This window comes from Mya arenaria, chromosome 10, assembly GCF_026914265.1.
Source record: "Mya arenaria isolate MELC-2E11 chromosome 10, ASM2691426v1".
Classification (NCBI taxonomy): domain Eukaryota; kingdom Metazoa; phylum Mollusca; class Bivalvia; order Myida; family Myidae; genus Mya; species Mya arenaria.
Genome location: NC_069131.1, coordinates 32,926,521 through 32,952,466, shown reverse-complemented (window position 1 = coordinate 32,952,466; position 25,946 = coordinate 32,926,521). Strand labels below are relative to the sequence as shown.

Genomic DNA, 25,946 nt, shown 5'->3' with positions numbered 1-25,946 from the left:
ACACAAATACCATACAATTGAGCCATATATCAGACTGGTGTGGCGTCATGGAAACACTGTATGGGTTATTGTTAGGCAATATTAAGACGAGAGTCATCCGGCAGCATATCAATTGAAATAAGCTCGTTAATAAGATAAAAACATAAGATATATCAAACTTGATAGAGTAACTTCTAATCCAAAATAACACTTACAATAGAGCCATAGTTCAGACTGGTATGTATCTTAGACTTTAACGTTTCGAAACGATTGTGTTATGATTCAAGTAACTACCACGAAACGTTAGAGATTGATGAGAAATATTTTTCTCGAGTTGCATATGCCTACATAATGACACGGACACTGACCGAGGAAAATAAATATCATATCGTAAATAAAAGCCCAACTTACATGAGTCTAGTCTGAAACGTTACAAAAATGTAGATCTTTAAAACCTGGAACAAGAACAACCCCATCTGCAGTAACCTTGCATAGAATACAATCATTCAACCCCATTTAGTCGCCTTATAGCTTCTTTCTCAAGCCTGACACAGTGAAAGACAAATCATATTAAATAATGTTTAATGAAAGAAAATTGCAACAGTCCAACGATTTACAATAACAAATCATTTTTTGTCTTCACAGGCGTGTATCTGAAAAAGAAATTAAATTAAAACATAGCTTCTGTAGGAGATATGAGAGTGTCCTAATTGATAAATGCCTGTCTCTAACACGAGATGTCGTAGGATATTCCCCACCAGGGGTACTTTCACATGGCCTCCTCACAAAAAGGACACTAGTAATGGTTTCTTCCAAAGGAGCGGATTCGAGAGATTAAAACAGGCCACAGAGCTGTCTTCACAATCTATCAAAAACTTAAACAATATACGCAACAGTAAATGCCATGAGTTCAGGCATTTTATATTTAAAGCAACATATCATTTAGAGACCACTTTGACTAACACTACTAATTGTTTTGCTACATTATCATTCAACATACAACTTTGTTTGAAATGCTACCAGCATACACCATCAAGTTATTACCTGTAAATAATATGTTACAGACACCTTCCATAAGGGACAACATTTGGTTCGACAACATGCGCCACAATGTCACTGGTCATAATGCACCAGTCCATTGTAATCCCCCCCAGGTCCGGGGGGATAGCAGGGGAGGGAAATGGGCCGTGTTTTTACCTTCCAGGTGGCACCGCAGTGCCGGGTGAATGTGGTGGTTTTGTTTTCAGGATGTACCTGGGGTGCAGGGGCATTTGGCAGGGATTTTAACAGCAATTTGTCCCTGCAGGACGGGGATTTAATCTGGGAATGGCTGGAAACAAAGTCAAAGTCCTTGCTATTCCACGGCACTGGGGCTGTGGTTACAATTGACTGGTGCAAATTAATGAAATGAATTTCGCGCATCAGCAAAAGTTTCTTTAAATAAATTAACCCATAGCCACTCATCAACCTGTAACCATAGAAGATTTGTTTCAAAATCGTTTTCTTTTGAGAGGTCACTTTTTAAGAACACACGTTTAAGTGCCATTAAATGTGTATTGTTTCATAATGGTAGCGTAAGAAAACATTGTCTGTTCTTTAAATTGAATGCTCCCTACTAATTTATCATAACTTAAACATATCTGGTCATATAGGTGATGATTGTGTTGCGTTTTAACATCCTATTAACAACTGAGAGTCGGGCCCAGTCGGTTCACACTGTTTAGGAATCCGGGCATAGCTACATAATACTTTAATAGAAGTTTTTTCTCATAGTTACATTGCGAGTGCTAAACGCAATAGTGTCGTAACTTCATTTTTAAAAAAAAAATATTTTTTTTTTGCATTTTCCACATGTTTTAACGATTTTACATTTGTCATGAAAATATTGATTTTTAAGTACTTTAAATGAAGTGGTCCAAATGTCGTATCTTAATTTGACAATTTTCATTTATGCAACACTGTCGTAACTGGAGTAACATACAGTGTGGCACTGAAAACTATGCCTAGTTTGATTTAAAAAAATTGCAACACTGTAGTAACTCAATGAATTTCAACAAAATGATGTCATAACAATGATGTTATAGTGATGTTATGTCATTTTTCTCAGAAAAGAAAACAACAGTAAACATTTTCATGTACATGTAAAAATATGAAATACAAAGAATTTTTAATATATATTTACGCCACATCTGAAGATAACAGTTTGTAAGTATTTTTATTTGTTTTGTTTTTTAAATACTTATAAATATTTCTTGTCCTTATTATGTATTGTAACTTGTGCTTAGATAAGTAAAGTGATTGTCTTAATATTTGATATTCCGTGGCGATAGAGGTTATTTCAGTAGCATCTACCACTACTGATTATTACTTACTAGTGTAATACCATTGTAAGTATGTTTTCTACTGAAATTCAGTTGTATTCCACTGGTGTTATGTGGTATTTCATTGCAATAACAGTACCAGTGCATTTCTGACTACCACTGAGATGAAGTGGTATTCCACTGGTATTCCAATGACATTTTTACTGAGGAAGTGAATGAAGTCTTAGCCTTCTATACTGACTTTTTCCATAACTTATTTTTATGGAACTTATAGAATATTTATTGTAGCATTTTGATAAATAAATGAGGCTCACTATAACTTTAGTAGTGAAAGTACCTTGCATTTCTGATGTGGTATTGGAAATCTAATATTGTCGAAAAAATACCTATGGCAAAATATTGTGATTTAAATAAGAAGTTTTGCTCCCTGAACTTGATAAGTCAAAATGATTAGGGATCAATTAAAGCTGATTCAAATACAGTTCTTGTCAAATCTTTTGTTATCAGTCTTCAGATTTTACATCATCCTCCAAGCAAAAGCTACTAGGCATCAAACAAAGTGTTTTGTGGCAGAGGGAGACACTGTGAAGCAAAGTCGTTGTGTGCATTAGTAACATCCTATACAATTCAACCAAAAACACGCTGGAATGAACAAACGGTGGATGAAATTTTGATATTAAGGGGTGACAAACTTAATAGCAATGTCAATTTTATAAAGGCCATACAGATCAACAGATGACATTCCTGATGTTCTGGACTCTGTATACACTGTAAAGGAACATCAAATGCGTGGAACTTTAGATCGAAACAGTACCGAAGTTGATTGGGGAGATGTTAATGGTTATGATGCTAATGTGGTAACTGACAATGCTGTTGATGGGGGAGATGTTAATGGTTGTGATGCTTATGTGGTTGATGGCAATGTTTGGATGGGGGGAGATGTTAATGGTTATGATGATGTGATTGCTTACAACGATGTTGATTGGGGAGATTGATGTTAATTGTTATGGTGCTGATTGTGTTGATGGCAATGATGTTGACGGGGAGATGTTAATGGTTATAATGCAAATGTGGTTCATGGCAATGCTGTTGATGGGGGAGATGTTAATGGTTGTGATGCTTATGTGGTTGATGGCAATGATTTGGATGGTGGAGATGTTAATGGTTATGATGCTAATGTGGTTGATGGCAATGATTTGATGGGGGAGATGTTAATGGTTATGATGCTAATGTGGTTGATGGCAATGATTTGGATTGGGGAAGATGTTAATGGTTATGATGATGTGATTGCTTACAACGATGTTGATTGGGGAGATTGATGTTAATGGTTACGGTGCTGATGGTGTTGATGACAATGATGTTGACGGGGAGATGTTAATGGTTGTGATGCTAATGTGGTAACTGGCAATGCTGTTGATGCGGAAATGTTAATGGTTATGATGCTAATGTGGTTGATGGCAATGTTGTGGATGAGGGTCATGTTAATGATAATGATGCTGATGTGGATGATGGCAATGGTGTTAATGGGTAATGATGCTGGTGTGGTTAATAGACATGATGTTGAGTGGGGAGATGTTAATGGATATGGTGCTGATTTGGTTGATGGCAATGATGTTGATTGGGGATGTTAATGGTTATGGTGCTGATGTGATTGCTGACAATGATGTTGATTGGGGAGATCGATGTTAATGGTAATGATGCTGATGTGGTTGATGGCAATGATGTTGATTGATAATGATGCTGATGTGGTTGATGGCGTTTATGTTGATTTGGGAGATGGTAATGGATATGATGTTGATTTGGTTGCTGACAATGATGTTGATGGGAGAGATGTTAATGGTTATGATCCTGATCTAGTTGATAGCAATGATTTTGATGGAGGTGATAGTAATTTTTATGATGCTGATTGGGGTGACGGCAGTGATGCTAATGTTGATGATGATGATGATTATGATGATGATGATGTGTGTTTTAGGAAGATAAGCTTGTGCAAAAAGCAGATCATTCCAGATGTTCACCATTCCTTTTGCTTCCGACTCCCATTTGATGTGTCAAAGTCCAGGGTAGCCATGTCAAATTAGAAAATATTATTTATTGTCTTGTATTGATGCTAGAAACAACTGATTTCCACACATTTTATATACTGTACATAAGTTTTCAAAGTCATCTGAAGAAGCAAGTTTGTTTTTCTTGCATTACTTGGTATAATGCTGCTTTGAATAAAACATAAATTCTGGCAATGACCTAAAGTGTTTATGAACCAGTTTAGTAGAGCTCATAGGACAAGTGAACTTGTGTACAACAATAAGAACTTCCCCTTTATGGAAACAAACCAAACATTTAAAAACATGGTCAATATTGTCATAATTAGATTCTGTTTAAAGTTAATTTTTCGGATGTTTTTAAAAACATTTTTGCTGATTTTTAAATGAAATTTAATTGGACAGTCAGATGGAGTTTTGTCTGTTATATAGGAATTATTGTTATAAAGTAAAGAACATAAAATAAATGTATTTCAAAAGTAAATAACAGTTTTGAAATGGTGCTTTGCGAAAATGATGTTAATTAAAGCTGCTTTTGAACTTATGAATAAATCATGCATCTTCAAAAGTATGTTCAAAAGTAATACAGTCATGCTGTGTTTTGTTCTAATTTATGCTTCATTGTTTTAAGGCTCATACAGCCTGACCCTTCCCCATTATCTAGGTGTAAAGTTACACCTCTATTCAACTCGATGCACTACATGGATGTAATAATGGTTCATATATAAAAGTTGTCCATTATCAAAAAATCGTGCTACAGTGTTGCCAAAATATATTTTCTCAAATTGAAATAACATCAGGTGGAAAACTGTCGAAAGTCAAGTTACAATAGTGTATAAATATATACTTTGCTGAAATATGACTTCTGAGGTGAAAAACTGTAGTAAGTCAAATTTTCATCAAATTCATCTTTTGTGTTCCTTGTTTGAAGATGATATAACTTTTGGTTCAAAACTAACATAATGTACAGCATATTGATGTTCTATAAAACTAGGTGGCTATTCTTACCAAAATTAATGAATACAATATTTAAAAAAGAAACCAAAAACCTATACCTAGGGTGCAGGCTTTGAATCAGCATCATTTCCCTAAACCGTTAAATAAATATTTGTAGATTTATGATCAATGATATCAAATCCCTACATAAATATTGTTATTCGTTCAGCTGAAAAAGCAGCTGTTAATGAAATCATAGTTTGACGTTTACATTATGCAAAATACTATCATTGAAGAGTTACAATCTTCTAGAACTTACCTTCCTGGCCAACTCGACTAACAAAGTTTTATTAAAAATCATATTGATTCGAATGTTAATTTTCAAGTTGTGTTGAATGATGATCAATAAAACATTCCAACAATACACTGGTTACATAAAATGCATAATAAAAGGTATAGATCACAATTGATAGTTAATTCCATTTCTTGTTCTACTAAACAGGTTTCGATTTGACTTACATCCTGCTTAACTGCGATTAAAATGCATGTGAAACATAATTATTATAGCAAAGTTTATGAGAACTCTGGACTATCTCTTTTGGGTCATCAACACATTTTACATGTAGTTAATGACTTTGAAAGTAGACGATATAAGTTCTCAGTGCTTAATACTTATGACTTTTCAACGCTTTATACATCTATTCGGCAGTATATAGTTTTAAACAAATTGACTCCTCTTATCGAAAAAACTTTTGCTAGGGAGAAAACTATTTATATGGCAGTAAGTGATGAAAATGCTCGTTTTACCAATGATCGCTCAGATAAAAATATCTTTTGGACATGCACATGTGTCATTGAAGTAGTATTTTGGTACTGAATAATGGATTAATACAATATAACTATGCATAATGATTTTTGTGTGTTTGTGTTCTATGTCTTTGGCGTTTACTCTTTGCCATTTAACGAGGTGTATGTTTATACTTTTGGCTACTTGGCATGTTTCTGTAGTTTTTCATATAATTATTGGGTATAATTTAAACCTAATTTGGAGGAACCATGTGACATTCTTGACATATGTAAAACGGATCAGGTATAAGGGATATAGGTTCGGAATAACCTCAACACATCGACGTGCCGTGTTTCATACCTTTGGTTTCCTAGGCAATGTTTAAGTAAAAAATAGTTGTCAAATCTTCATAATTGGTGTCTTAAATAAACTGAAAAAGGTTACTATTAAATAAAATGGATCAACATTACATAACTAAATTGATACTAAAAATAACAATGCTTGTGTCCGAACAGCCGTCGAATAGAGAATTTCTCGGAAGCATCATTAGTTTTTTCAAGAAGTCTTCCCGAGATTCGAAACTAACTTGATGCTTGGAGTCCGATATTGCCACGACCTCTTCATATTTTGGCTTGGGAGTCGTTGAGACTCTTAGTTCATACAAATTTTATTTTATTCAAACTAATTCTCGGTAATTTGTTAACTCGTTATTAGAAATGCATTTTTATGGCAAAAGCTATTGTGTTTTATATGTTTCATAATATGTTGAAGTGGATTTAAACATAAAACCGACTGAAACTAGAGCTCTTGACAACATAACCTTTTGTATATATATTTTTGTATTGATTTGAATCTTTTTTTGTTGTTGACCATGTACACTTTTGTTGCTGGCCTGCATGCCATATATGAATAAAGAATGACAATTTTTTTCTGGTTTTCACTAGCGTGACCATTTTTTAAAGCGCAACAAACCGCCAAAAAATGGAAGTAGTCCCTTATATACAGGGACCGTTAAAGGACCTGAAAGTCCATGGCTTTTTGCTGGATTTTGAGCCTGTACTACTGATAACTATTGATTAATACAATGTAAAATGAACAAGTTCTTTCATAAAGCATAACATTCTATGAAAAGTTATATCGTCTGTCCATCAAGCAAACATATGACTTTCATTGTATTGATTGCTTTGTTTTAATCATTGGGTCGTATTGACCTTATTAAAGCATACATGTTGTATAATTTGGTACTGAATACAAGTCATTATTTTTAATCTAGATATGTTCCAAACTGCTTAAACCTGCTATAGTTAGCCTGAGAAAAACGAAACACAGTGACGATGACTATAGTTATAGTCAGTTCAGAGCTCTTGCAATACTAGACGCTTGCATCAACGTGGATGTCACTCTAAGTGTTCAAGAGCGGGGGATTTTATGCCAGTGCCTTCTTCCTGATGTGAACGAGCCAAGTGAATTGAATGACGTATTAGATTTCTTACAAGAACGGTAATGCCAGACATAGTGTACTGCCATATAATATATATATATATATATATATATATATATATATATATATATATATATATATATATATATATATATATATATATATATAACACGCAGGAATGTTTAACCTTATAACCATTTGGACGATATTATATATTAGATGTTCACTTCATTGCTAAATTCGTAACAAATCACACTTATTTTAGTCGGCGTTCAAAATGTTAGAAAACAAGCCTCCATTATTTTATGCATTAAAGTTGTCCGTTTCAGAGATGGATTTCTACGAAAGCAACTTGTTACATACATCACAAGATATTCAAGATTGGGTAAGGATCCATCGTGGTTGTATCTCCTGCCTTTGTTGCATTTTAGCAGCAATTTGTGTGCACCAAACGAAATGCCTAAAACCGACTTGACCCACAAGGACAGTTTTCTTAAATGGTCGGGTACAACTTTAATAGATGTTACAGTCCAATGCTTCAAAAAGTCAAGGGATGCCTGGTGTATGTAAGTACCATACAATGCCTTTTATGAAATAAAATATTGAAAGTGAACTAACGGATATCATAGTAATAACATTCTACTAAGCTACTAGTATTTTGTTTACACTTGTCAATGTAATTGCAGACCAATGAATGAAGTTCTTCGGACATTGAAGCCATATTTCGAATTGGACTACTATCTGTCACGAAGCGTTCTTGCCTGTTTAACACCACAAGAGCTAGAGCATGTTGTTGGAGTAGATTGGCTGTCATTGGAAGCCTGTTGTGCCTCGCTTTTTTTCTGGACTGACATTTTAAAACCAGGGTTTACCGCAGACTTAGGTCAGTCAGGCACCGTTCATGAGATGGTTAGTCACTTTTTATCAAATTAACATAATTAGTCATTATAAATTTGTACTAGCAACGATAAAAATGCCATATATTAAATGTATACTAAATATGTATTCTTGTGCAAATCAATTGATTTGCAAATCAATTGATTTTAAGGCAAGGTCGTGATCATTCAATGTCATCTCGTCCAAAAAAACAGGGTATTTCAAGAAGTTTTTAGAAATGTTTTTTTTTATTTATGTGTAGTTCCAGTAGTCAGGCCAACAGTCTTCACATCATAAACAAGTTAACCAAACAGGTTTAACGTCGTGCCTTATTTCTGCCACCTCACTAACACGCCCGATTTAAATAAGATCGTCAATAATACATTTTAATACACGCAAGACTTAAAAACCTAACAAAAATGGCGCATTCGTGCTTTATGTTGTCGTTCTGTCGTTCGTTCTTGTACTTACTAAGCAGATTGCAGAAATCACCCACCATTTGTATTGCTTGAGCGAACAATACCATTGTTTTATGTTGCAAATGGTAAAAAGGGATTTTTGGGGTATATGTACTCAAATGGTGTGTAGCCAACGAAACAATTCAAGCCATTTTTAGAGGTAGATATATGGCGGAGCCGGGTTGTTACGTTCAAAAGTAACACACTGGCCGAATATGTAGTTGTGAAGTTCTCGATACGAGGGCCATTTATCTCAAAATATTGCGGTTCAGTGATGTGTTAAGCGATTATAACTTTATTTAAACTGGACAATCTGTGTGATGTTTTTATTCCTGTAAAAAACCGTGTGTTTATTTGTCAATATATTGTACATGCAAATTTTGAGATTTCTTCAACTTTGCATATTTTTTAGTTTTATTTTTTTATTTGCAGTAAACACCTTTTTGGTAAACTAGGGGTTGGCAAATACAACGATCTGAACCTTTAATTTTAAAATGAACTCATTGAGGACCGTTCAAATTGCCCTTGCGGTGCATATTCAATATTCACGTACCTTAATCTGTTGAAACTAAAGTGTCGATGAATACAAACCCACACGATTGTACTCCAAAAAACAACATGTACCATATTATTGCAACACGTTCTTACTTTTAGGCGCTGTACAAATCCTTGGATAAGGTGCGAAATCGGCTTTTCTCAGATATCAAATATTTGTAAGTAATATTAAAGAATACTTGTGTTATGTTGTTGAAGAACCATACTGAAACATTTATAACAGGCATGTGTACGTTTTTTAACAAATCATTGTAATCTAGTGAAAATTAACAAGATTTTGAATGCGAAATAATGTAAACTTGCCGAAAAAAGTAATCCCATCAAAACCGGTCCGGTTTCATCTACAACTTTGGGCAAAGACATAACTTTCAAATTCAGGCAAAGACATAACGGATATATCTTATATTTCCTGCGTTAATATTGCAAAGAGCATTGCGATGCGTGACAATCCCATGATAAGTTATACAATACATCCCGCATATTAATGTTTACAATAAAGTAAAGTTGTCTACTGTAAACTGAATTATATGCATAAATAACGACATCGCTATGGAAGGTCTCGGCTTTCGTTGTTTGTATTGATTATTGAACCAATGAATTCCTGGTAGTGATATGATTGTTCTGAATGTATTGTTTGTGATTCCGTGAACATAACATTTTCGTTTACAAATAGACACAAGATTCTCAATACTAACTCTAAGCTTTAATTTACGTATATGTAATTAAATGGATGTGATGGATCGTTTGAACTTTACCGCACTTAATTATGTAACCGTTAATGTCGTATTATCGTATTTATCTAAGTTTGTTAAACGTTGCAACACCTATTTACTCACGCAGTCTGTTATTTGGGCTCAAAATATTATTATATTGGTTTTAGACATGTCATCATGTTTTACTATATTTTAGTTCGTCCTCTTCATTGGAAATGACCTACCACATGGCTCTTGATGGTGTGATGAAGAGTGCGCGGAATTTGAGCAGGTTAGAAAGTATTGTAAACTGGTTGCACATATTCCTGGCTTCAACTGCAAAGTACTCAATGAAGTACACCAAAAAGAACAAAGACGAATTAAGCGAAACTGTGAAGTTTGTAAAAGGCAAGGTATTCGGCTGGATTCAACGACATTCTTCAGCGAAACATTCAATGCCGAGTTATCTGAAGGTATGCCAAAAAGGACTTTATCGAATGCTCATGTCATGCAATTCTGGTAAATAATTTCTTTCTGAGGTCATTATAAATGAATGCACTTTCTTTTAGCGATACATTATAAGTGAGAACATAACCATTTTAAACTGTATCTAAAATACAATCGTTTAAAACTGAATCGAATGAAAACTTTCCCTTCCAATCTATCATTATGTCCCAGAGGGGAGAAACATATTGTTACCGCTTTGTACGTCCGTCTGTCTGTACGTCTTCCCGGGCCAACCTCGGGATGTGCATTAGGATAAGGAGTTGATTTGGTTGTGTTAACTATTGAAAGCAACACATAAAATATGCATAACAATACACGTTCTAGCGGAACTATTTAAAGGAGGAAAACTACATAAACAATATACCCTATTCACATTGTGGTCCTTGTTATGGGAAGCATGAAAAAGAGAGGCATGAACCTTTATTTCTCAGACAAAAATATCCAAAATTTCATCACAGGCAAAACAATTCAAATACAATTATTTTTGTCATAAGAATGAACAATAGTTATAAAGTTTTTAACGTGAAATGAAAACCATATAAAAGCAGAATTAAAACAAAATGTTTATCACATCATAAAAAGACAGGAAAACTAAAATATAAATTAATTCAAATACAAATGTTCATCTGTTACCTGATAATTAATACAAATGCTTAAATGCTTAGCAAGTGTCTTTTAAAGACAAACTTAAACTCACCTTTACTCATTTTCCTGATGAATGATTGTAGGTTGTTCCAAAGACCATTACGATTGCATTAGCTTTATTTTTAACCAAACGGGTCACGAACTCACATAATAATTGTTTGATGTAAAATAGCACCTAGGTTTTTGACAGATAGGGTGCCAATGTAATTAATACTTAGAGCAGGGTCCAGTTTAAACAACATAGACTCTGTTTTTCCAAAGAGAAAAGACAATTTATTACCAATAAACCATTTATTTACTTATTCCAGATCACCTGAAATAACCTGTTCAATATAATACATAGTTCTACCTGCAACAATTAAACCATAATCAGCTGCATAAAAATGTTTTTTACCACTGCAGACATAAATTGAAGATAACAGTGGGCCTAAAATATGTATTTGCAGAACACGACATGTTATAAATTATTAGGAAATGATAAAAATATCCAGCAACATTCACAAGCTGGTGTCGTTTAGATAAATACTATTAAAATCATCTGATAATATTGTGTTCGAGTCCTTACGCTTCCAATTTCATGTGAATACTGGACTGGTCTACAGTATCCAAAGCTTTTTGCAGATCCAGAAGAAGCATGTTTGTTTATGTGAACCATGTCTACAAAATAAACCTTATCAATTTAAAGCGAAATAAAGCCAGTAATATTTTTAAGACAGGTGTCTGTTGAATAACTACTTCTGAAGCCAGATTAAAATTTTCACAGTAACCTTTTATCTTTAACATACTGTTCGTCCTGATTATGAACTACCCTTTTCAATATCTTTCGAAATAAAACTAAGTATGGGAACTGGTCGATAAATGAAAACAAAATTTGCCAAATTTAAAAAACAACAACTTGAATTTATTAAATGCGAAAGGCGGCAGGCAATTATGGTAGCATTATCCATAACAAACTGGGAAGGAAAACCATCAAAACCAGAAGCTTTATTTGCACTTCAATTATTTAAATACTTTAAACTTTGTTTTGTAATGTTTAAGAAAAAAAACTATTTGGTTCAACATCCTTAGCATTGTGAATGCTGATAAAAAATACTCGATTTATGATAAGGCAATGATAGTTTCTCAATAAGTTTAAAGTGTACAATGGTATAGAAGTTAAACAAAAGATTTTCTACATTTTACTTCCCCCGACAAATATCATCATTATTTTTAGACCAATACTATCACATGACGAAGTATTATTTTATTTTATTTTTGAAGGTAGACCAAATTCTTTTAATATAAAGGTTTCCTGAAAGATTTAGAATGGGATTTGTTTTCTTCCGATTGAGCTGTAAAATAATTGTGTTTACCCTTTATGATAAGATCTAATGTTCTGTTTCTCAACTGTTTAATACAATGAAATTTTGTCTCAGATTATTTTTAATAGACATACAGATATAATCACTTATCCAGAGTTCTGTCCGTTGTTTAATTCTTACTTCATCAACCTAATTGACATGAAAATAGATTGAGATAGATTAAAGACTGTTTCAAGCTTCGTAAACATTGTCAGTGAGGATAACAGCAATTCGGTCTGCGGATAGCAATGTCCGTTTGAAGAAACACCGTTAAATGATCACTAATAAATGGAATTATCATACTACATTGAGAATTCCTTTCACTATCTGAGCCAATGGTTGTGGAATATGTTTTACAAGTTCTAGTTAAATCGTTCATTGTTTGCATATAATGACACTTATCACTAAAGGCCCTTAAAGATTAATATATTGAACACCTTTTTCAATTCAAATATAAGTGTTAAAACCTCCCAAAAGGGTTTCATATGCTGAAAAACGTTAACAGGAACTGATGGTATTGAAATAAAACGATAGATTGCAGTGAGGGTAAGTGCAGTGCAAAAGAACCATACAATTATCATGCGAAGTTATAAGGTTATCTCCCTTTCAACCTTTAGTCATAATCGGTGTTTGTCCGCGCCTTTTCATTGAAGGTTCTTAAGGGATTAACATGCATTGCATAAGAACCACTATCATGTCAAATGTTGATAAGTTATCTCCCTTTTCATAATAATTAAATAATTTTAATTGGATGTTTGTATCTTGGACAACTGGTGTGAACGTTAAATGTAAAGAGACTGCAAAAGAGGAAGTGTAGTGCCCAATAATTATATTCTACTTTGCATTATTAATTGTTATCTTTATCATTAATAAAAAAATGAGTGCATGTCCAAGCCATATCTTGAAAAGTACCAGTGATGTTGGAAGTGATTGGTGGTCCTTAACGTCCATTATTCATGTTAGTTACTCGAAAATAAATATCGACATATAACATAAAATATAGAGTAAACGATGATTGCATAACTAAGAAAACACAATAACTTGTGAATTTTACTTATTTGTTCATATCCATACATGTTTGTAACATTTGACATTATTACTTACTTATTATGAAGTGAAGTCTTATTAGTTCCTTGTCATATGATGTTAATTTATTTAGTATTCACCATTTTGTACATCATATCTTAATCTTACATGCCATCAGATAATTGAATATGCATAATCATGCTATCCCATTTTATGTTTTTACTGTACTTTATTAAGACTAAAATTAATAATATTCTTATTGGGATCGATCACCCAACATCCATTAAACAGCGCCTAGATCCATAATCTAAAGGTGCGCAAAAACTTGAGCCCTATCTTATTCAAATCCTTGGTCTGCTCCATAAGTTTTTGAAAATATGTGTTAGGTTTTGGACCCAATCCCGATCGTACTTGACATTGTGGCAATGCTCCTTTTTTCGTGTGTTTTATTTATACATATTTTTTTTTTGATAATATAATCTAATGATGAAGTTGAAAGTTATTGTCCAATTAAACACATATTCTAGTTGGATTGGGTTCCATGCGTTCTCGTGATTAAATATATGATTTTGGAGGTAATAGTATAATTCGTTATTATTAATCTCTCCGACTAAGCAGTTAAAATATGTGTTGACTATGTGTGAGAAATAAAACAAAGAAGAAATAAAAACATGTCGGCGAATAGGGGTACGAATCTACAACAGGAAAACATGAAATTAAAATATATAGTGAACATAACAATATGAGTGTATTCGGTTATATCCAGGAATAGAAAATCTTAAATATGAAAAATAAAACATTCAACATTTCGTACTACAAGTTTAGTACAATGTATCTTAAAACTCCGGATTATCACACAATTGTTCACAATTCATGATAGTGCTAGTAATATACAATCCATCTTTATTTGGAACTATTTACTGAGTCATTCTTGGCAACAACAATTAGGTAAACGTTAACAGATATATAACGTAGAGGTAAGTTTTATTGAAGTAATCTTCAGTTTATTTCAAACTTAACAACGTTTGTGAGATTCACCAAATTGGGTACAACGAATTTCAGCTAAATGTAAAGATGTACCAACCAGGACCGTCTTTGTATCGTATATCTAAGTGTAAATGACAGGAAAACCCTAAAATGTTAAAATACTTATGTAAAAATGATTTTGATTATTACCATTTTTTGTATTATTACGCATTATTATGATTATTATTATTATTATTATTTCTATAATTTTTATTTTTTCATTACTATTATTATTACTTTTTTCTATATTATTTCTATTATTATTTCTATTATCCTTTCTATTATTTTTTTGTTATTACTGTTGTTGTTGTTGTTGTTTTTTGTTGATGTTGTTGTTGTTGTAGTATTAGTACGATTTATGTGAATCATTTCACTTGATTAGATATTAATTTCCCATTGATGGAGTATTTATCTGGAACGCACATTTAATAACTTTTTCAAAGTTTGGATATTAAAAAACGGGAATTAATTGCTTCCAAACCCTTTTGACTGTCTCATTGCTATTTAAACATTTAAAAAGCAAAAAAAAAAATAGTAATTAAATGTTTTTCAAATTAATATAATTTCTCCATAACGTGGGAAAGTTAAGTCATCACTCCATAGCATAGCAAATTTTTATCGCTGACAATGGATTTTTATTTGGTTTTTAAATTACATCATTTTTAAATAACATATACATTTCAGCATGTCGATGCCTTTATCTGTCGGAATGATTTGAAAATGAACTTAGGTGAGGAATGGAACAGAGATATCGAAGCCGAGGTAGTCAGAGAGGTATATTTTAATCTGATAATCAAAAATGATTAACGTCGCTACTGTAACCTACGTACCATTTTATAAAGGATTTGCTGTTTGGCAGGTAGTCAATAAAGCTTTATGTTTAATTCGAATGCAAACTTGAATTTTATGCAAGCAAGTGAGTCTTGCCTACATGAAAAAGGTAGTCCATAAGTGTGGAACATCACAGATGAAATCAAGAAGTTCTTAAGGACGCTTTGCTTCTTACAGGACCACTTATGACATCAAAATAGGATCAATCACGAGTTGTCATACTTTACACATTTTTTTGATGATGAGATGAGGAAATATATTTCGTAGACAAGTTGAATGAAATTGTATAACGAGTGTTGTGGTCTTGTTCCACATGATTTGTTATTCAAAAAAGACAGTACCAGTTTCATTTGCGCTGATGATAATCTGAATACCATAAACTGGCAAAGCAAAGCTATTTCTCGAGCTACAAGCATTGCTGGGATGTAGTACCCGGCAAATTGAAAACAAAATGTATACCCGATCATTTTAATTCATTTATAAGTAGAATGAAAACTGAGATTATATCAAGTACGAATCAAACATAAACACTATACCTTTAACGAAATTCCCTTTCTTATATAATTGACGTCACTCCCGTTTAGATGCCTTATTAGTTTGTAACATTATGATGTGATGTTAATATGTTTGTGTCGTCAGTTAATTGTCATTTGGGCCCTGGCCTTGTGCCCCTAAACAGGGATTATGTTGTTTTTTTCGATTACTATGCTTGTGCTTTTCGTTGCAAAATTGCGTAATATCAATCAAGCAAGTGTTGCGTCAATGTTTTACAAACAAGCGGACTCAAATTGTTTTATTACAAATTTGTTATACAGAGAAATACGTGACTTTTATATTACGTCGGAGATAAGGTAAAGCATAGGATAAAAATATGATACCACTCTAAAAATATAACAACAATTATCCTATTTGTATATGTGTTATAATGACATTTTTATAAAACGTTCGTTAAAACCATACCAAATATTATTACAAAAAAAATGTTTGAAACAAATGCCTTTTTTCAGGTCAGAAAAGTTCACGGTTACGAACACTCACTGTTGAAAATATTTTGCAGCGAATTTGGCACTTACAGCAATAGACTTCAAACAATATTGACAGGAATTGCGTGTCAGGTTTGTCACACATGAATAAGCTTGAATTTTATCATAATGAAACAAAAAGAGTAAGGCTAGTTTGCTACTTCATTTGCATTTGATATTCATATATCTAATCAAGCGAAAACCTAGTATTATTTCCGACTTAACATGGTATATGCTTCCAAAGATGGATATGGTGTTTGCATACAGTTTTGACGACTCTCAAAGAAACTAAACGTAAATCAATATTAAGAAATTATATTTGTCTGGTTATAATTACAGGCCACTAAGACTGGACGGTTAGCATATGATAACGATTTCCAGAAGAAGCTAGCAAATCAAGTCCAACAAACCTTGTCAGCTCATTTTAAACGCCAATGGAGTGAAAACATTGGGTATGAGGAGGATTCCGACATTCACAACAAAATATTGCAGCAAGTGCGCGAATGGCCTGAAATGATATTGTTCTACAAAAGCCTTGGTATGGATGTTTGTATTGCTGTTCTTTGACGAATATTTTTTGCGTGTTATCTTGTCTTAAACGAGTGTTGTCAAAGATTGCTGATTGGTTTACAATGGTCGAGATATACATTTTCAAAATCGAAAGGCTGTTTAAATGAATTTGCATTCAATGTAAGACCACAATGAATATAAAAGTGTTCTTAATTGGGAAATTTCGACTTGAGATCATGTGAACATAACACTGCTTTATTTCGTACATGAAAACCATATTTTAAGTGCAAATGTAATGCAAATATATTTGGTTGAAAAAATTGTCAAGTTATGCCCATTCGATGAAAAAAACAAAACAAAAACACTGTACGCACAACCACAATGACAACATAAACAAGTCTAGCAATGTTCAATAAGTTGTTGACATTTGAGTTCTGCTCAATACTTAAAAAGATGGCTCGTGGTGAAATTTGTACCTTGCAACTGTTTTTTGGGTTAGACGGTTTTATAACAAGGTTGCTGTGTAATTAGTGGAACTAGAATTATAGCTAGTCGTTGTGGAGACGCACGTTTGTATTGTACTTCATTTGGGGTAACTGGTATCAATGCCAAGGTCATTGTAAAAGAGAATAGGTCTATCGCTAAATAACCTTTGTTAAAATTGACGAAAAGTAAGGAAACTTAATGGGAAGGAAGGTTATATGAGCACATACATTTGGAAAGCTTCTGACGTCAGAAGCTTCAATGTGAATGTATTCCTAATATTCTACGAATATACAATCACTATATATATAATTGATGTGAACATTGTTCTGTATGTCGTAGCAGCGGTTTGTGGAGTCAATATCGGTGTGTACTTGCTGTGTACAATTACTACAGTAGAAAATAGCTTTTCGCTCAATAATTCGAATTGACGTAAATAACATGTGGTGATAACATTGGGAATCTTAGAGGGGCCTGTGAAAATTACATACTATTGTGTATAGACTTAGCAGTCACTGGTTCAATGATGTTGTTACTTAACTAGACAAACGGTTTCTGCCTAATAACTAGAGTAGAAATTAATATACCCTTGGAACATAGCTAGCTCATGTCAAGTGGATTTGAGGTGATGGTGTTAAGGTAAACGTCACTTTTGTTGCAAAAAAAGGAATGGGGTATAGTGATGCAATTTCATTTTAGGAAGTTGAGACGTAGGTTATCATTATATAAAGGCATGAAGTGGGAACAAAGTCCCTATTGCTATAAATATAGAACATAAAATTTTGTTGAATCGCTTGAAAACTCTGATAAAAGAAAGCGTATAGACGTATTTTGAATTTGTATTTTTGGTAAATTGGCCATTGCAATACTACAGATTGGAAAGCAATTTGCTCAATAACTTTAGTTAAGAACTATGTGTAATAAACCTGGTATTAAGCAAGCTCATGTTCATAGGATTTCGGGTTGGTTGGAATAATGCAAGTGTCAGTGATAAATCAACAGATGGGTGGTTGTGCCTGCTTGCGATGTTTTTAACTAAATATAATTATTTCCAAAATTTCAATGTGTTAATCAAGAAGAATATATCTCTATGCACAAATCGACATTATTTCGTCTCTTTTTATTCTGTTTTATTTCATTTAAATTGCAATAACCATCTAAAAACGAATTTAGATTTTGACTATATCCATAAACTTTATTTTTAACCCTTCCTTGTCTCATAACTTCCTTATTGATGTACATATTTATTTCATAATGCAACATATTGGCCACACTACTTAAGTTTCAAGATAATGTTCCTTCACAACCTTATTTATTCGAAAGTAATACAAATACTTTTAATAATGTTTTCGCAGGAGCTGGCGCCCTTTTGATGGGCAAGGATAACAAAACACACTTATCCGAGTCTATAGTAAAAGAAGTGTGGGAAAACTTGCTGAACGGCCATATTCGTATAAGGACACTGAGGAGTATGCAGAAAAAACAACAAACACTTATTGAAGTAATTTCGCTTGTGTGCGGAACAGATATTGCTTCTGTTAAGTTAACACTTGATACACGAATGAAAGAAGTGAATGCATGCAACGTTCAGCGAGACAGAATCACGATTTTTCTTCTCCATTGCTATCAATTCGAAGGTCTTTTTTCCGTAATCTTTGAAATGATATTTTAATAGAAATAACGCTAATTGGGTATGTATTTGATAACATCGTATACGCACTGTTTTTCAAAAAGCAAAATTTTGGGGTGGGTTTCAGAAACAATAAAGGACGTTTCAAGAATGCATAAACAGTACAGTGAAGTGCTTTTCTTGGATGAAGTGTGTAGGCCGTCGGGAGTAGAGAATGAAATGGTTCCAGATCCAAACATCACATACTTCACGGCAGATCAGCGATTGCTAGATGTTTTACCCCAGATGGCAACACTTTCTACAAGAAGATTATTTAAAGCATGGTGGTCTTTCAAATGTGATCAAGTGCGTGCCAGCATAGATTCTATTGATGGTATTTTAGATTGCATATGGAGACCTGTTTCCGAAAGGTACTATTTTTCAGTAGGCAACCTGCATTATATGATCTAAATTGTATAAAGATATACCTCGTAACTATATATACGATTAAACATATCGTCCCGCAAACAAACTCGTTAATTTCGTTACAGTATTCTATGTTATGTTTTATAGCATTTTTTTCCAAAGGTTGGTCGACACAAATTTATATAACTGTTTTATTCTTTAAGATACTTTCAAATGAAAAATGCAATTGAATCAGGGGATGTCGAATTTGAAGATTTTGAGGAATACATCAGCCCACTGAAACATGCCAAATTGATTCAACAAGAACTGTTGATGTGTGGCATTCCATCATCGACAGTTAAACAGAGAATTCATCAACTTGTTGAAAAGAATCATATGGTAACCTACAGGTCTTCTGCACGAATCATCATTGAAATACGTCAACAAAACAATCTCAAAGGAGATTTCAAACCATTTGAAGACATTATTGCGGTTAGTTTAGTTTATGAGATTTGATGCTATCATGTATATTGAATACTAAAGGTTTTATATAAATACCACATACTTCATCAGATATATGTAACGTTTAAACTTTTGAAACGTTGAACAAAATAAAATGGCAGTACAACAATCTGTCATGTTTGAAAATTATCACATTTTAACACATCTAGTAAAACACACACATACATTACAGTGTTATGAATAAAACATTTCCGAAATGTTGATATTCACATACATCGACATTAAGAACACAAGATGAAGTTCGGAATTTATAAACATCTTAAGTTGTCAACATTCAAAAGTTCATGTTTATCCTGTAGAAATTTAGAAAACATACTTTTGAAACAAATCAACTTTTATTCCAAGACATTTTCACAATCGGGCCTAATGTTGTTATTTTTTCGGCAATGAACAAAGGCAATTGTGTGGCTTTAAATAACTTATACCTAAAAACACTGTTGTGTAATTCCTTTCTTCAATAACTCAAAGTTTGGTATCTTAATTCATTTCAAACATCTCGCCGTTCAGCCCCTTCGTTTCAAACTATTATTTACGAGAACGTAGCACGTTGTCATTGGTATGTTAATGTTGCTATTTGTCATATTTTGCGTGTTCACCCTTTGGCTTGATTTACTTAAGAAATAGTCATAAAAAATAGGAAGTATAGGTTATCATAAATTACAGATAAGGTGAACATTTTTGGTAATAACATATTTTTTTGGTAAGTATTTTACTTTTCAGTTGTCCATGTATTTAAACCTGTTGTCGCTAATGATATAAGTATGAGTACATACTCTACTAGTTGTTGTCGTTATAATGGGACTTATATGTGATATAAATTTAATCTTTTTGTCTCAAGTAATCTGTCATTCTGAAAAATGAATGAAATCAATTGCTTAATCACTTATGTACCTGTTTTTAATATCATGGTTGATAATATCCTATGTACATCGCCTTAGTGAATATTTCTAAACTAATCAATACCACATGATACTATACAACTTCCAAGACCATGATTTATAATATCATAATTATCCACAGAGCCAAACACGAACAAAATAGTTTTATCATGTCCGAATTGCTGTGTGACACTTGTACGTTAGGTTTTGTCTGATATATTTATATTGATTCTTTAAAGTCTTCTTCATTTATTTTCTGAAATTGATTAGACCCCGTGAACACTAGAAAGCGTCTGCTATGGAATATTGCATTTTAATGCACGCCATTATATATTTACTCTATAACATTGGACTAGTTCGCTATAATTTCTTATGATATTTTGTTTGTTGATTTTGACCAGAATCTCTTTTAGAATTACTCGAAGCTGAAAATGAAACAATGGCAAAAACCAGACGTGATCAATTTTCTAGAGTTGTTTGATGATACTAAAGCAGAATGTTTGCAGGCATTTATTGAATGCAATACAGTTGTACAATGGATTCGCTCTACGATGGAAGAAGGTATCATTTATCGTTTTAATGCCCTATTTTAAAATGTGAAGAAGGTTTTGCAAAAGGGTTGGTCTTGTCCGCATTACAACTCAAGAACGGTTTAATATATGACTATGAAGATTCAGTCGAAGGTTGAACTCGACCAGAAGATGACTCCTAATGCTTTCTTGGTCAGAAGGTCAAATATCAAGGTCAGTCAACATTCTTGGATCATGAATTAATTGTGGTTGTTTTTCCTCGACTTGAAGATGTTCCGATTATTTTTGAAGTCAGAATATTTAATAATAAGTTTACGATCAAATGAATTTTGTGCACGAGCTATATTGAGTAATGGTTGAACTAGAACGATGCGGTATATTCTTGACCAGTATATAAAAATATTTGTAGGAAGGGGATAAGTACATCAAGGTCAAATTTACTTCAACAGTTTTGTGACAATCAATGAGCAGGTCAAAGGTCGAAATGTTTGTCTTTACTGTCCTGAATAAATAAATGCATTCCTTCTTGAAACACCTTTATTCATTAGTCTACATTATTCTGACAAAGCGGCGCTCTTTGGGCATAATGTTGGACAAATAAATCTTGTTTTAGACAGTATATATGGTTATGCGTGTGTTCAAAGAAAGGAGGTCGTTGTTGAAGAAGTATGTATGATTTTTCGGAATACACATCTGATTTCTTCAGGTTGAATTGTAAGTTAATCTCGCAAATAGCTAAAAATGTTCTGAAAAAAATCTAGTTAACAAGTTGTTTACTTCAGTCAGTAATTACATCATATAAAAACAAATAGGTGGAAGAGACTTAAATGTCTTTGTCGATCTTGCCATGATGTCCGCTGGCGAGGAGCCAATTAACATTGCAAAGGTTCAATGTTTGCATTCTTCTGCCACTGGCTATGCTCCATTGTTGTTCCAATTGCAAGAACACTTCGGCTACTTGGAACTTATAGAAAAGTGCAAAGATGTTTGGAAGAACGTCGATGAGAATCCAAGGATGCCGAAGCAACTGGTAACTTTATATCTTAACTCTTGTATCAACTATATCAAATACAATTGTTTAACACTTTTTTCCGAAACGATGTACGAGTATATAGATGCACTAGATAGAAGAGATTCAATACTGGAAATACAAGTATACCTGTCATAATAAGTATTACAAATGCTCTACATTTTAGCGGGATACATCTCACCAACAACACTGGCTTGAAGAAATTCGCAACATTCATGGAGCTGTAGAAACTACATCGCTTATGCAAGCCGAAGCTATAAACAAATATGGCACATACGTTTTGGAAGCCGGCATACCACACGGTCTATACCATCAGGTATTTTAATTTCAGAGCTTTCAGCGATGCGTTTTCGTACAAGATAACAATACTGAATTGATCATGAATAATAAGCCTCTGACCAATAACTTACGAGTTATAAGTACCACATCAAACTTTTAAAATCAATTTATACAGAGAAAATATGTTAGGTACAAGATTTATCACGAATCTGCATCTATAATATCTGGGCTAAATGGATGTTGTATTAATATAAGTAAATACTGACGAATTTACCGCGTGCACACTTTAAAATGTATAAATGTTGCATAATTTATTGCTTTTGTATTTACCCATCGATAATTTATGTATTGGTTTAGAAACGCTCTATTTCTTTCCAACACGAATCGGCTCAATATGTTTCAGGAATTAATTGTTCGGACAAGCCGGCGTGATTCGTTTAACTCCAGTTTTTTTTTTCTATTCGAACTATATTCTAATCTAAAATGTATCAATATGTATTTTTGTCAATTTGACGCACTAAAGAAGGTTAACTTTAAAAAAAAAGATGTAACATAAACATGCATGCATGCATAAGCGGTAGTATCATATTTGTATGAGATACTATCGCTATTGACAAATTTACCTTAACTATAATTATGTCAGACTGCTTTTAGGATATGGCGATCATCATCATTTATGAAGACACGTAAGTAAGACTGAAACTATGACATATATAGATACATGATATTCATGGCTTGGGTTGCCTCCATTGGTGAACATCACACCATATATTTGATGTGTATGTATTTCGCAGATGACAGTCGAAAACGTGCTCAATCTTACTGTCGTGGACAAAGATGTGAAGAAAGGCCATGAAGTAAAGGAATATTCATATTCAGATATTAAAGATCTTCAAAGCAGACTGATGCTCGTTATGGGGAAAACGGAAGCGGGCAACACTGATGTTGACAAATTTGTAGACGTAAGGCTTTATATTGTATGGGTTATAAGGCAAACTCATATACTATTGTGGCTCTAAAGAGATCCGATTGACCGTTTCCTTGTTCGTGCGTAAACCATGAGATAACCTTTTATTTTCAAATATATCAAATTTGTTGTCCCGAGTCGGACTGTTTAATCCATTAAATTATTATATGTTTAGATCGATAACAGCTCTAAGGCTATCGATATCGGTCCAAAATATGTGATAAACTTTTAAAATAGTATCTTCATCTTAAACATATTCAAGGCAGACAACATTCCATTTAAGAAATTCAAAAGCGTTTTAGTGACTCAATAAATATTTTCTTGTACATACAGTTGACTAGTTGTTACATAGCAAAAGTGAAACGTATGCTCAATAAGTATACTAATTTTAACGACACGACACATATTTTTAGCGTAATTAGCTTATTTATTTTAGCAAATGTTAATCAATTAATTTCACTGATTTTAAATGGTACATGAAAGCATATCCTTAAGGTTATATTTAATTTTGAAATTGATTACTCATTTATTATTTCAATGAAAAAGAGTACATTCTGTTAATAATAGGAAACATAAATGCATATATCAGTGTAGCATATAATATGGATGCCGGCAACATATTTGTATAACCGTTTATAATCGTTAGTTACAACGTACACAATATTGTTGTATGTATGTCAACTATCTTGCATAGAAAGTTGCAAATATTTGTGTTTTATATAATCATACATATTTTAATTGGAAGTTTACATGTAATTGTATGTACATTCATGTAGTGTATTTTTTTTTCCTTTTAATTTTTTTTCATTTGAACTGTTTTGTTCCTGAACAATATATTTTGGTGACGAACAAAGGTGTTTCTTATTTGTATAAAAGAAGGACGTTGATATTTCACTCTTTGTGTAAACCAAAATGTATGACTAAGCAACTTGTGATATTGTTTTATAGATTTTGAACAGCCTTTTCCGTCTTGGAAACGCGTTCATCAAATTGTGCTCTGCCGGATGTGTATTTTACAACGAGTTAAAGGCAACATTTTGTTGTAACAAAGCGAAACCTGTTTGTTTAACATTGCGTTTCGGAAGGCAATATGACCATCCTATCCTAAAGGTAATTTACTGTTATTAGTGGTCTTGTATATGTCAGTCAATTAGATTCATGATGCACAACTTCTTCTAACTTCATTGCATTGCAATACATATGATATATTAAATTTACTGAATAAGAGGGAATATTCTGCTACAGTTTGCTAGATTCACACAATGACAATCAAGTAAAAGGGATGATTTCATACCTCAAAGTATAAGCATAAACTTGAATACATTGACAAATAGATTACCGATTTATTCCAGGGACGTAAAGGCGATGAAGACAGTTTGGACAAAATGATACCTGCTTTGGCGGAATTTATGGAGCAGTGTATTGAACAATGGCATAAGTACATCAAAGAAACCCGAAAGAAGTATTTCCATTTGAACTTTTTCACAATTGACCAGTTGGTGATTCTGCAAAAGGAGCTGATACAAATTTCTTCAACGGATAAACCGATGTCAGCAATATATCATTTGCTTTCCATTGTAAAGTCAAACTGCTGTCTTGGTATGTTAACTAGGTACACTGTGTATCACCATGCAGGTTATGATAAGCTTATCCTTATGATAACTACAATTAGTAATACGATTTTGAATATATCCCTACTGAACTGTATACTGTAACTGTAACGATAAACTGTAACAATTATAATTTTTAATATATGACAAAAACTAAACATTTCTTTTATAACACTGGATTTAAATTCATTTGAGAACAGGGATATTGCATTAAAATGAAATCGTAGGAAATTCAAACATAGTAATGTTGATTTTTTTATAAATTACAATTAATTGAAGTCAATTGCTCGTTATATAATCAACATTATTTTTGATTCATTTAGCTGATATTGTAAAAGCCATGGATTTAGCAAAGAAAGATATACAAACAATGGAAAAAGTGAAAGAGCGTAAATTAGGAAAGACAGGTGAAACAACAGAGGAAGATGAAATAGATATGCAAAGAAGAGAGGAATTTGTGAACAATCTTGTAAAAAAGGCACGTTTAAGTGAAGACATTGTGAGGCGATATGTAGACGAACAGAAAGATATAACTGCATGTTCACTTGATGACGGTATTATTTGTCATAATATGTTATATTCTCAAGCAAGCAGATAACGAAATCGCTGAAGTCTTTTTTATGTTATAGTCTAAATATC

General features: G+C 32.9%; 1 protein-coding gene across 1 annotated transcript in view; it reads left to right on the top strand.

Moving 5' to 3' along the window:
* Nucleotides 1-3,599: 3,599 nt before the first annotated feature.
* The window catches only part of LOC128204603 (E3 ubiquitin-protein ligase RNF213-like), a 100,577-nt gene continuing 78,230 nt past the window's right edge, over nt 3,600-25,946 (top strand). Inside the window, exons 1-16 of the mRNA XM_052906007.1 lie at nt 3,600-3,697; nt 4,974-5,049; nt 7,339-7,565; nt 8,193-8,415; nt 9,495-9,553; nt 10,305-10,500; nt 15,316-15,405; nt 16,470-16,577; nt 16,824-17,022; nt 18,833-18,946; nt 19,235-19,480; nt 22,234-22,451; nt 22,618-22,767; nt 23,525-23,692; nt 25,050-25,116; nt 25,631-25,861. Of these exons, the coding sequence (XP_052761967.1) occupies nt 3,600-3,697; nt 4,974-5,049; nt 7,339-7,565; nt 8,193-8,415; nt 9,495-9,553; nt 10,305-10,500; nt 15,316-15,405; nt 16,470-16,577; nt 16,824-17,022; nt 18,833-18,946; nt 19,235-19,480; nt 22,234-22,451; nt 22,618-22,767; nt 23,525-23,692; nt 25,050-25,116; nt 25,631-25,861 (2,470 nt within the window). The remainder of the gene's footprint in view (nt 3,698-4,973; nt 5,050-7,338; nt 7,566-8,192; nt 8,416-9,494; nt 9,554-10,304; nt 10,501-15,315; nt 15,406-16,469; nt 16,578-16,823; nt 17,023-18,832; nt 18,947-19,234; nt 19,481-22,233; nt 22,452-22,617; nt 22,768-23,524; nt 23,693-25,049; nt 25,117-25,630; nt 25,862-25,946) is intronic.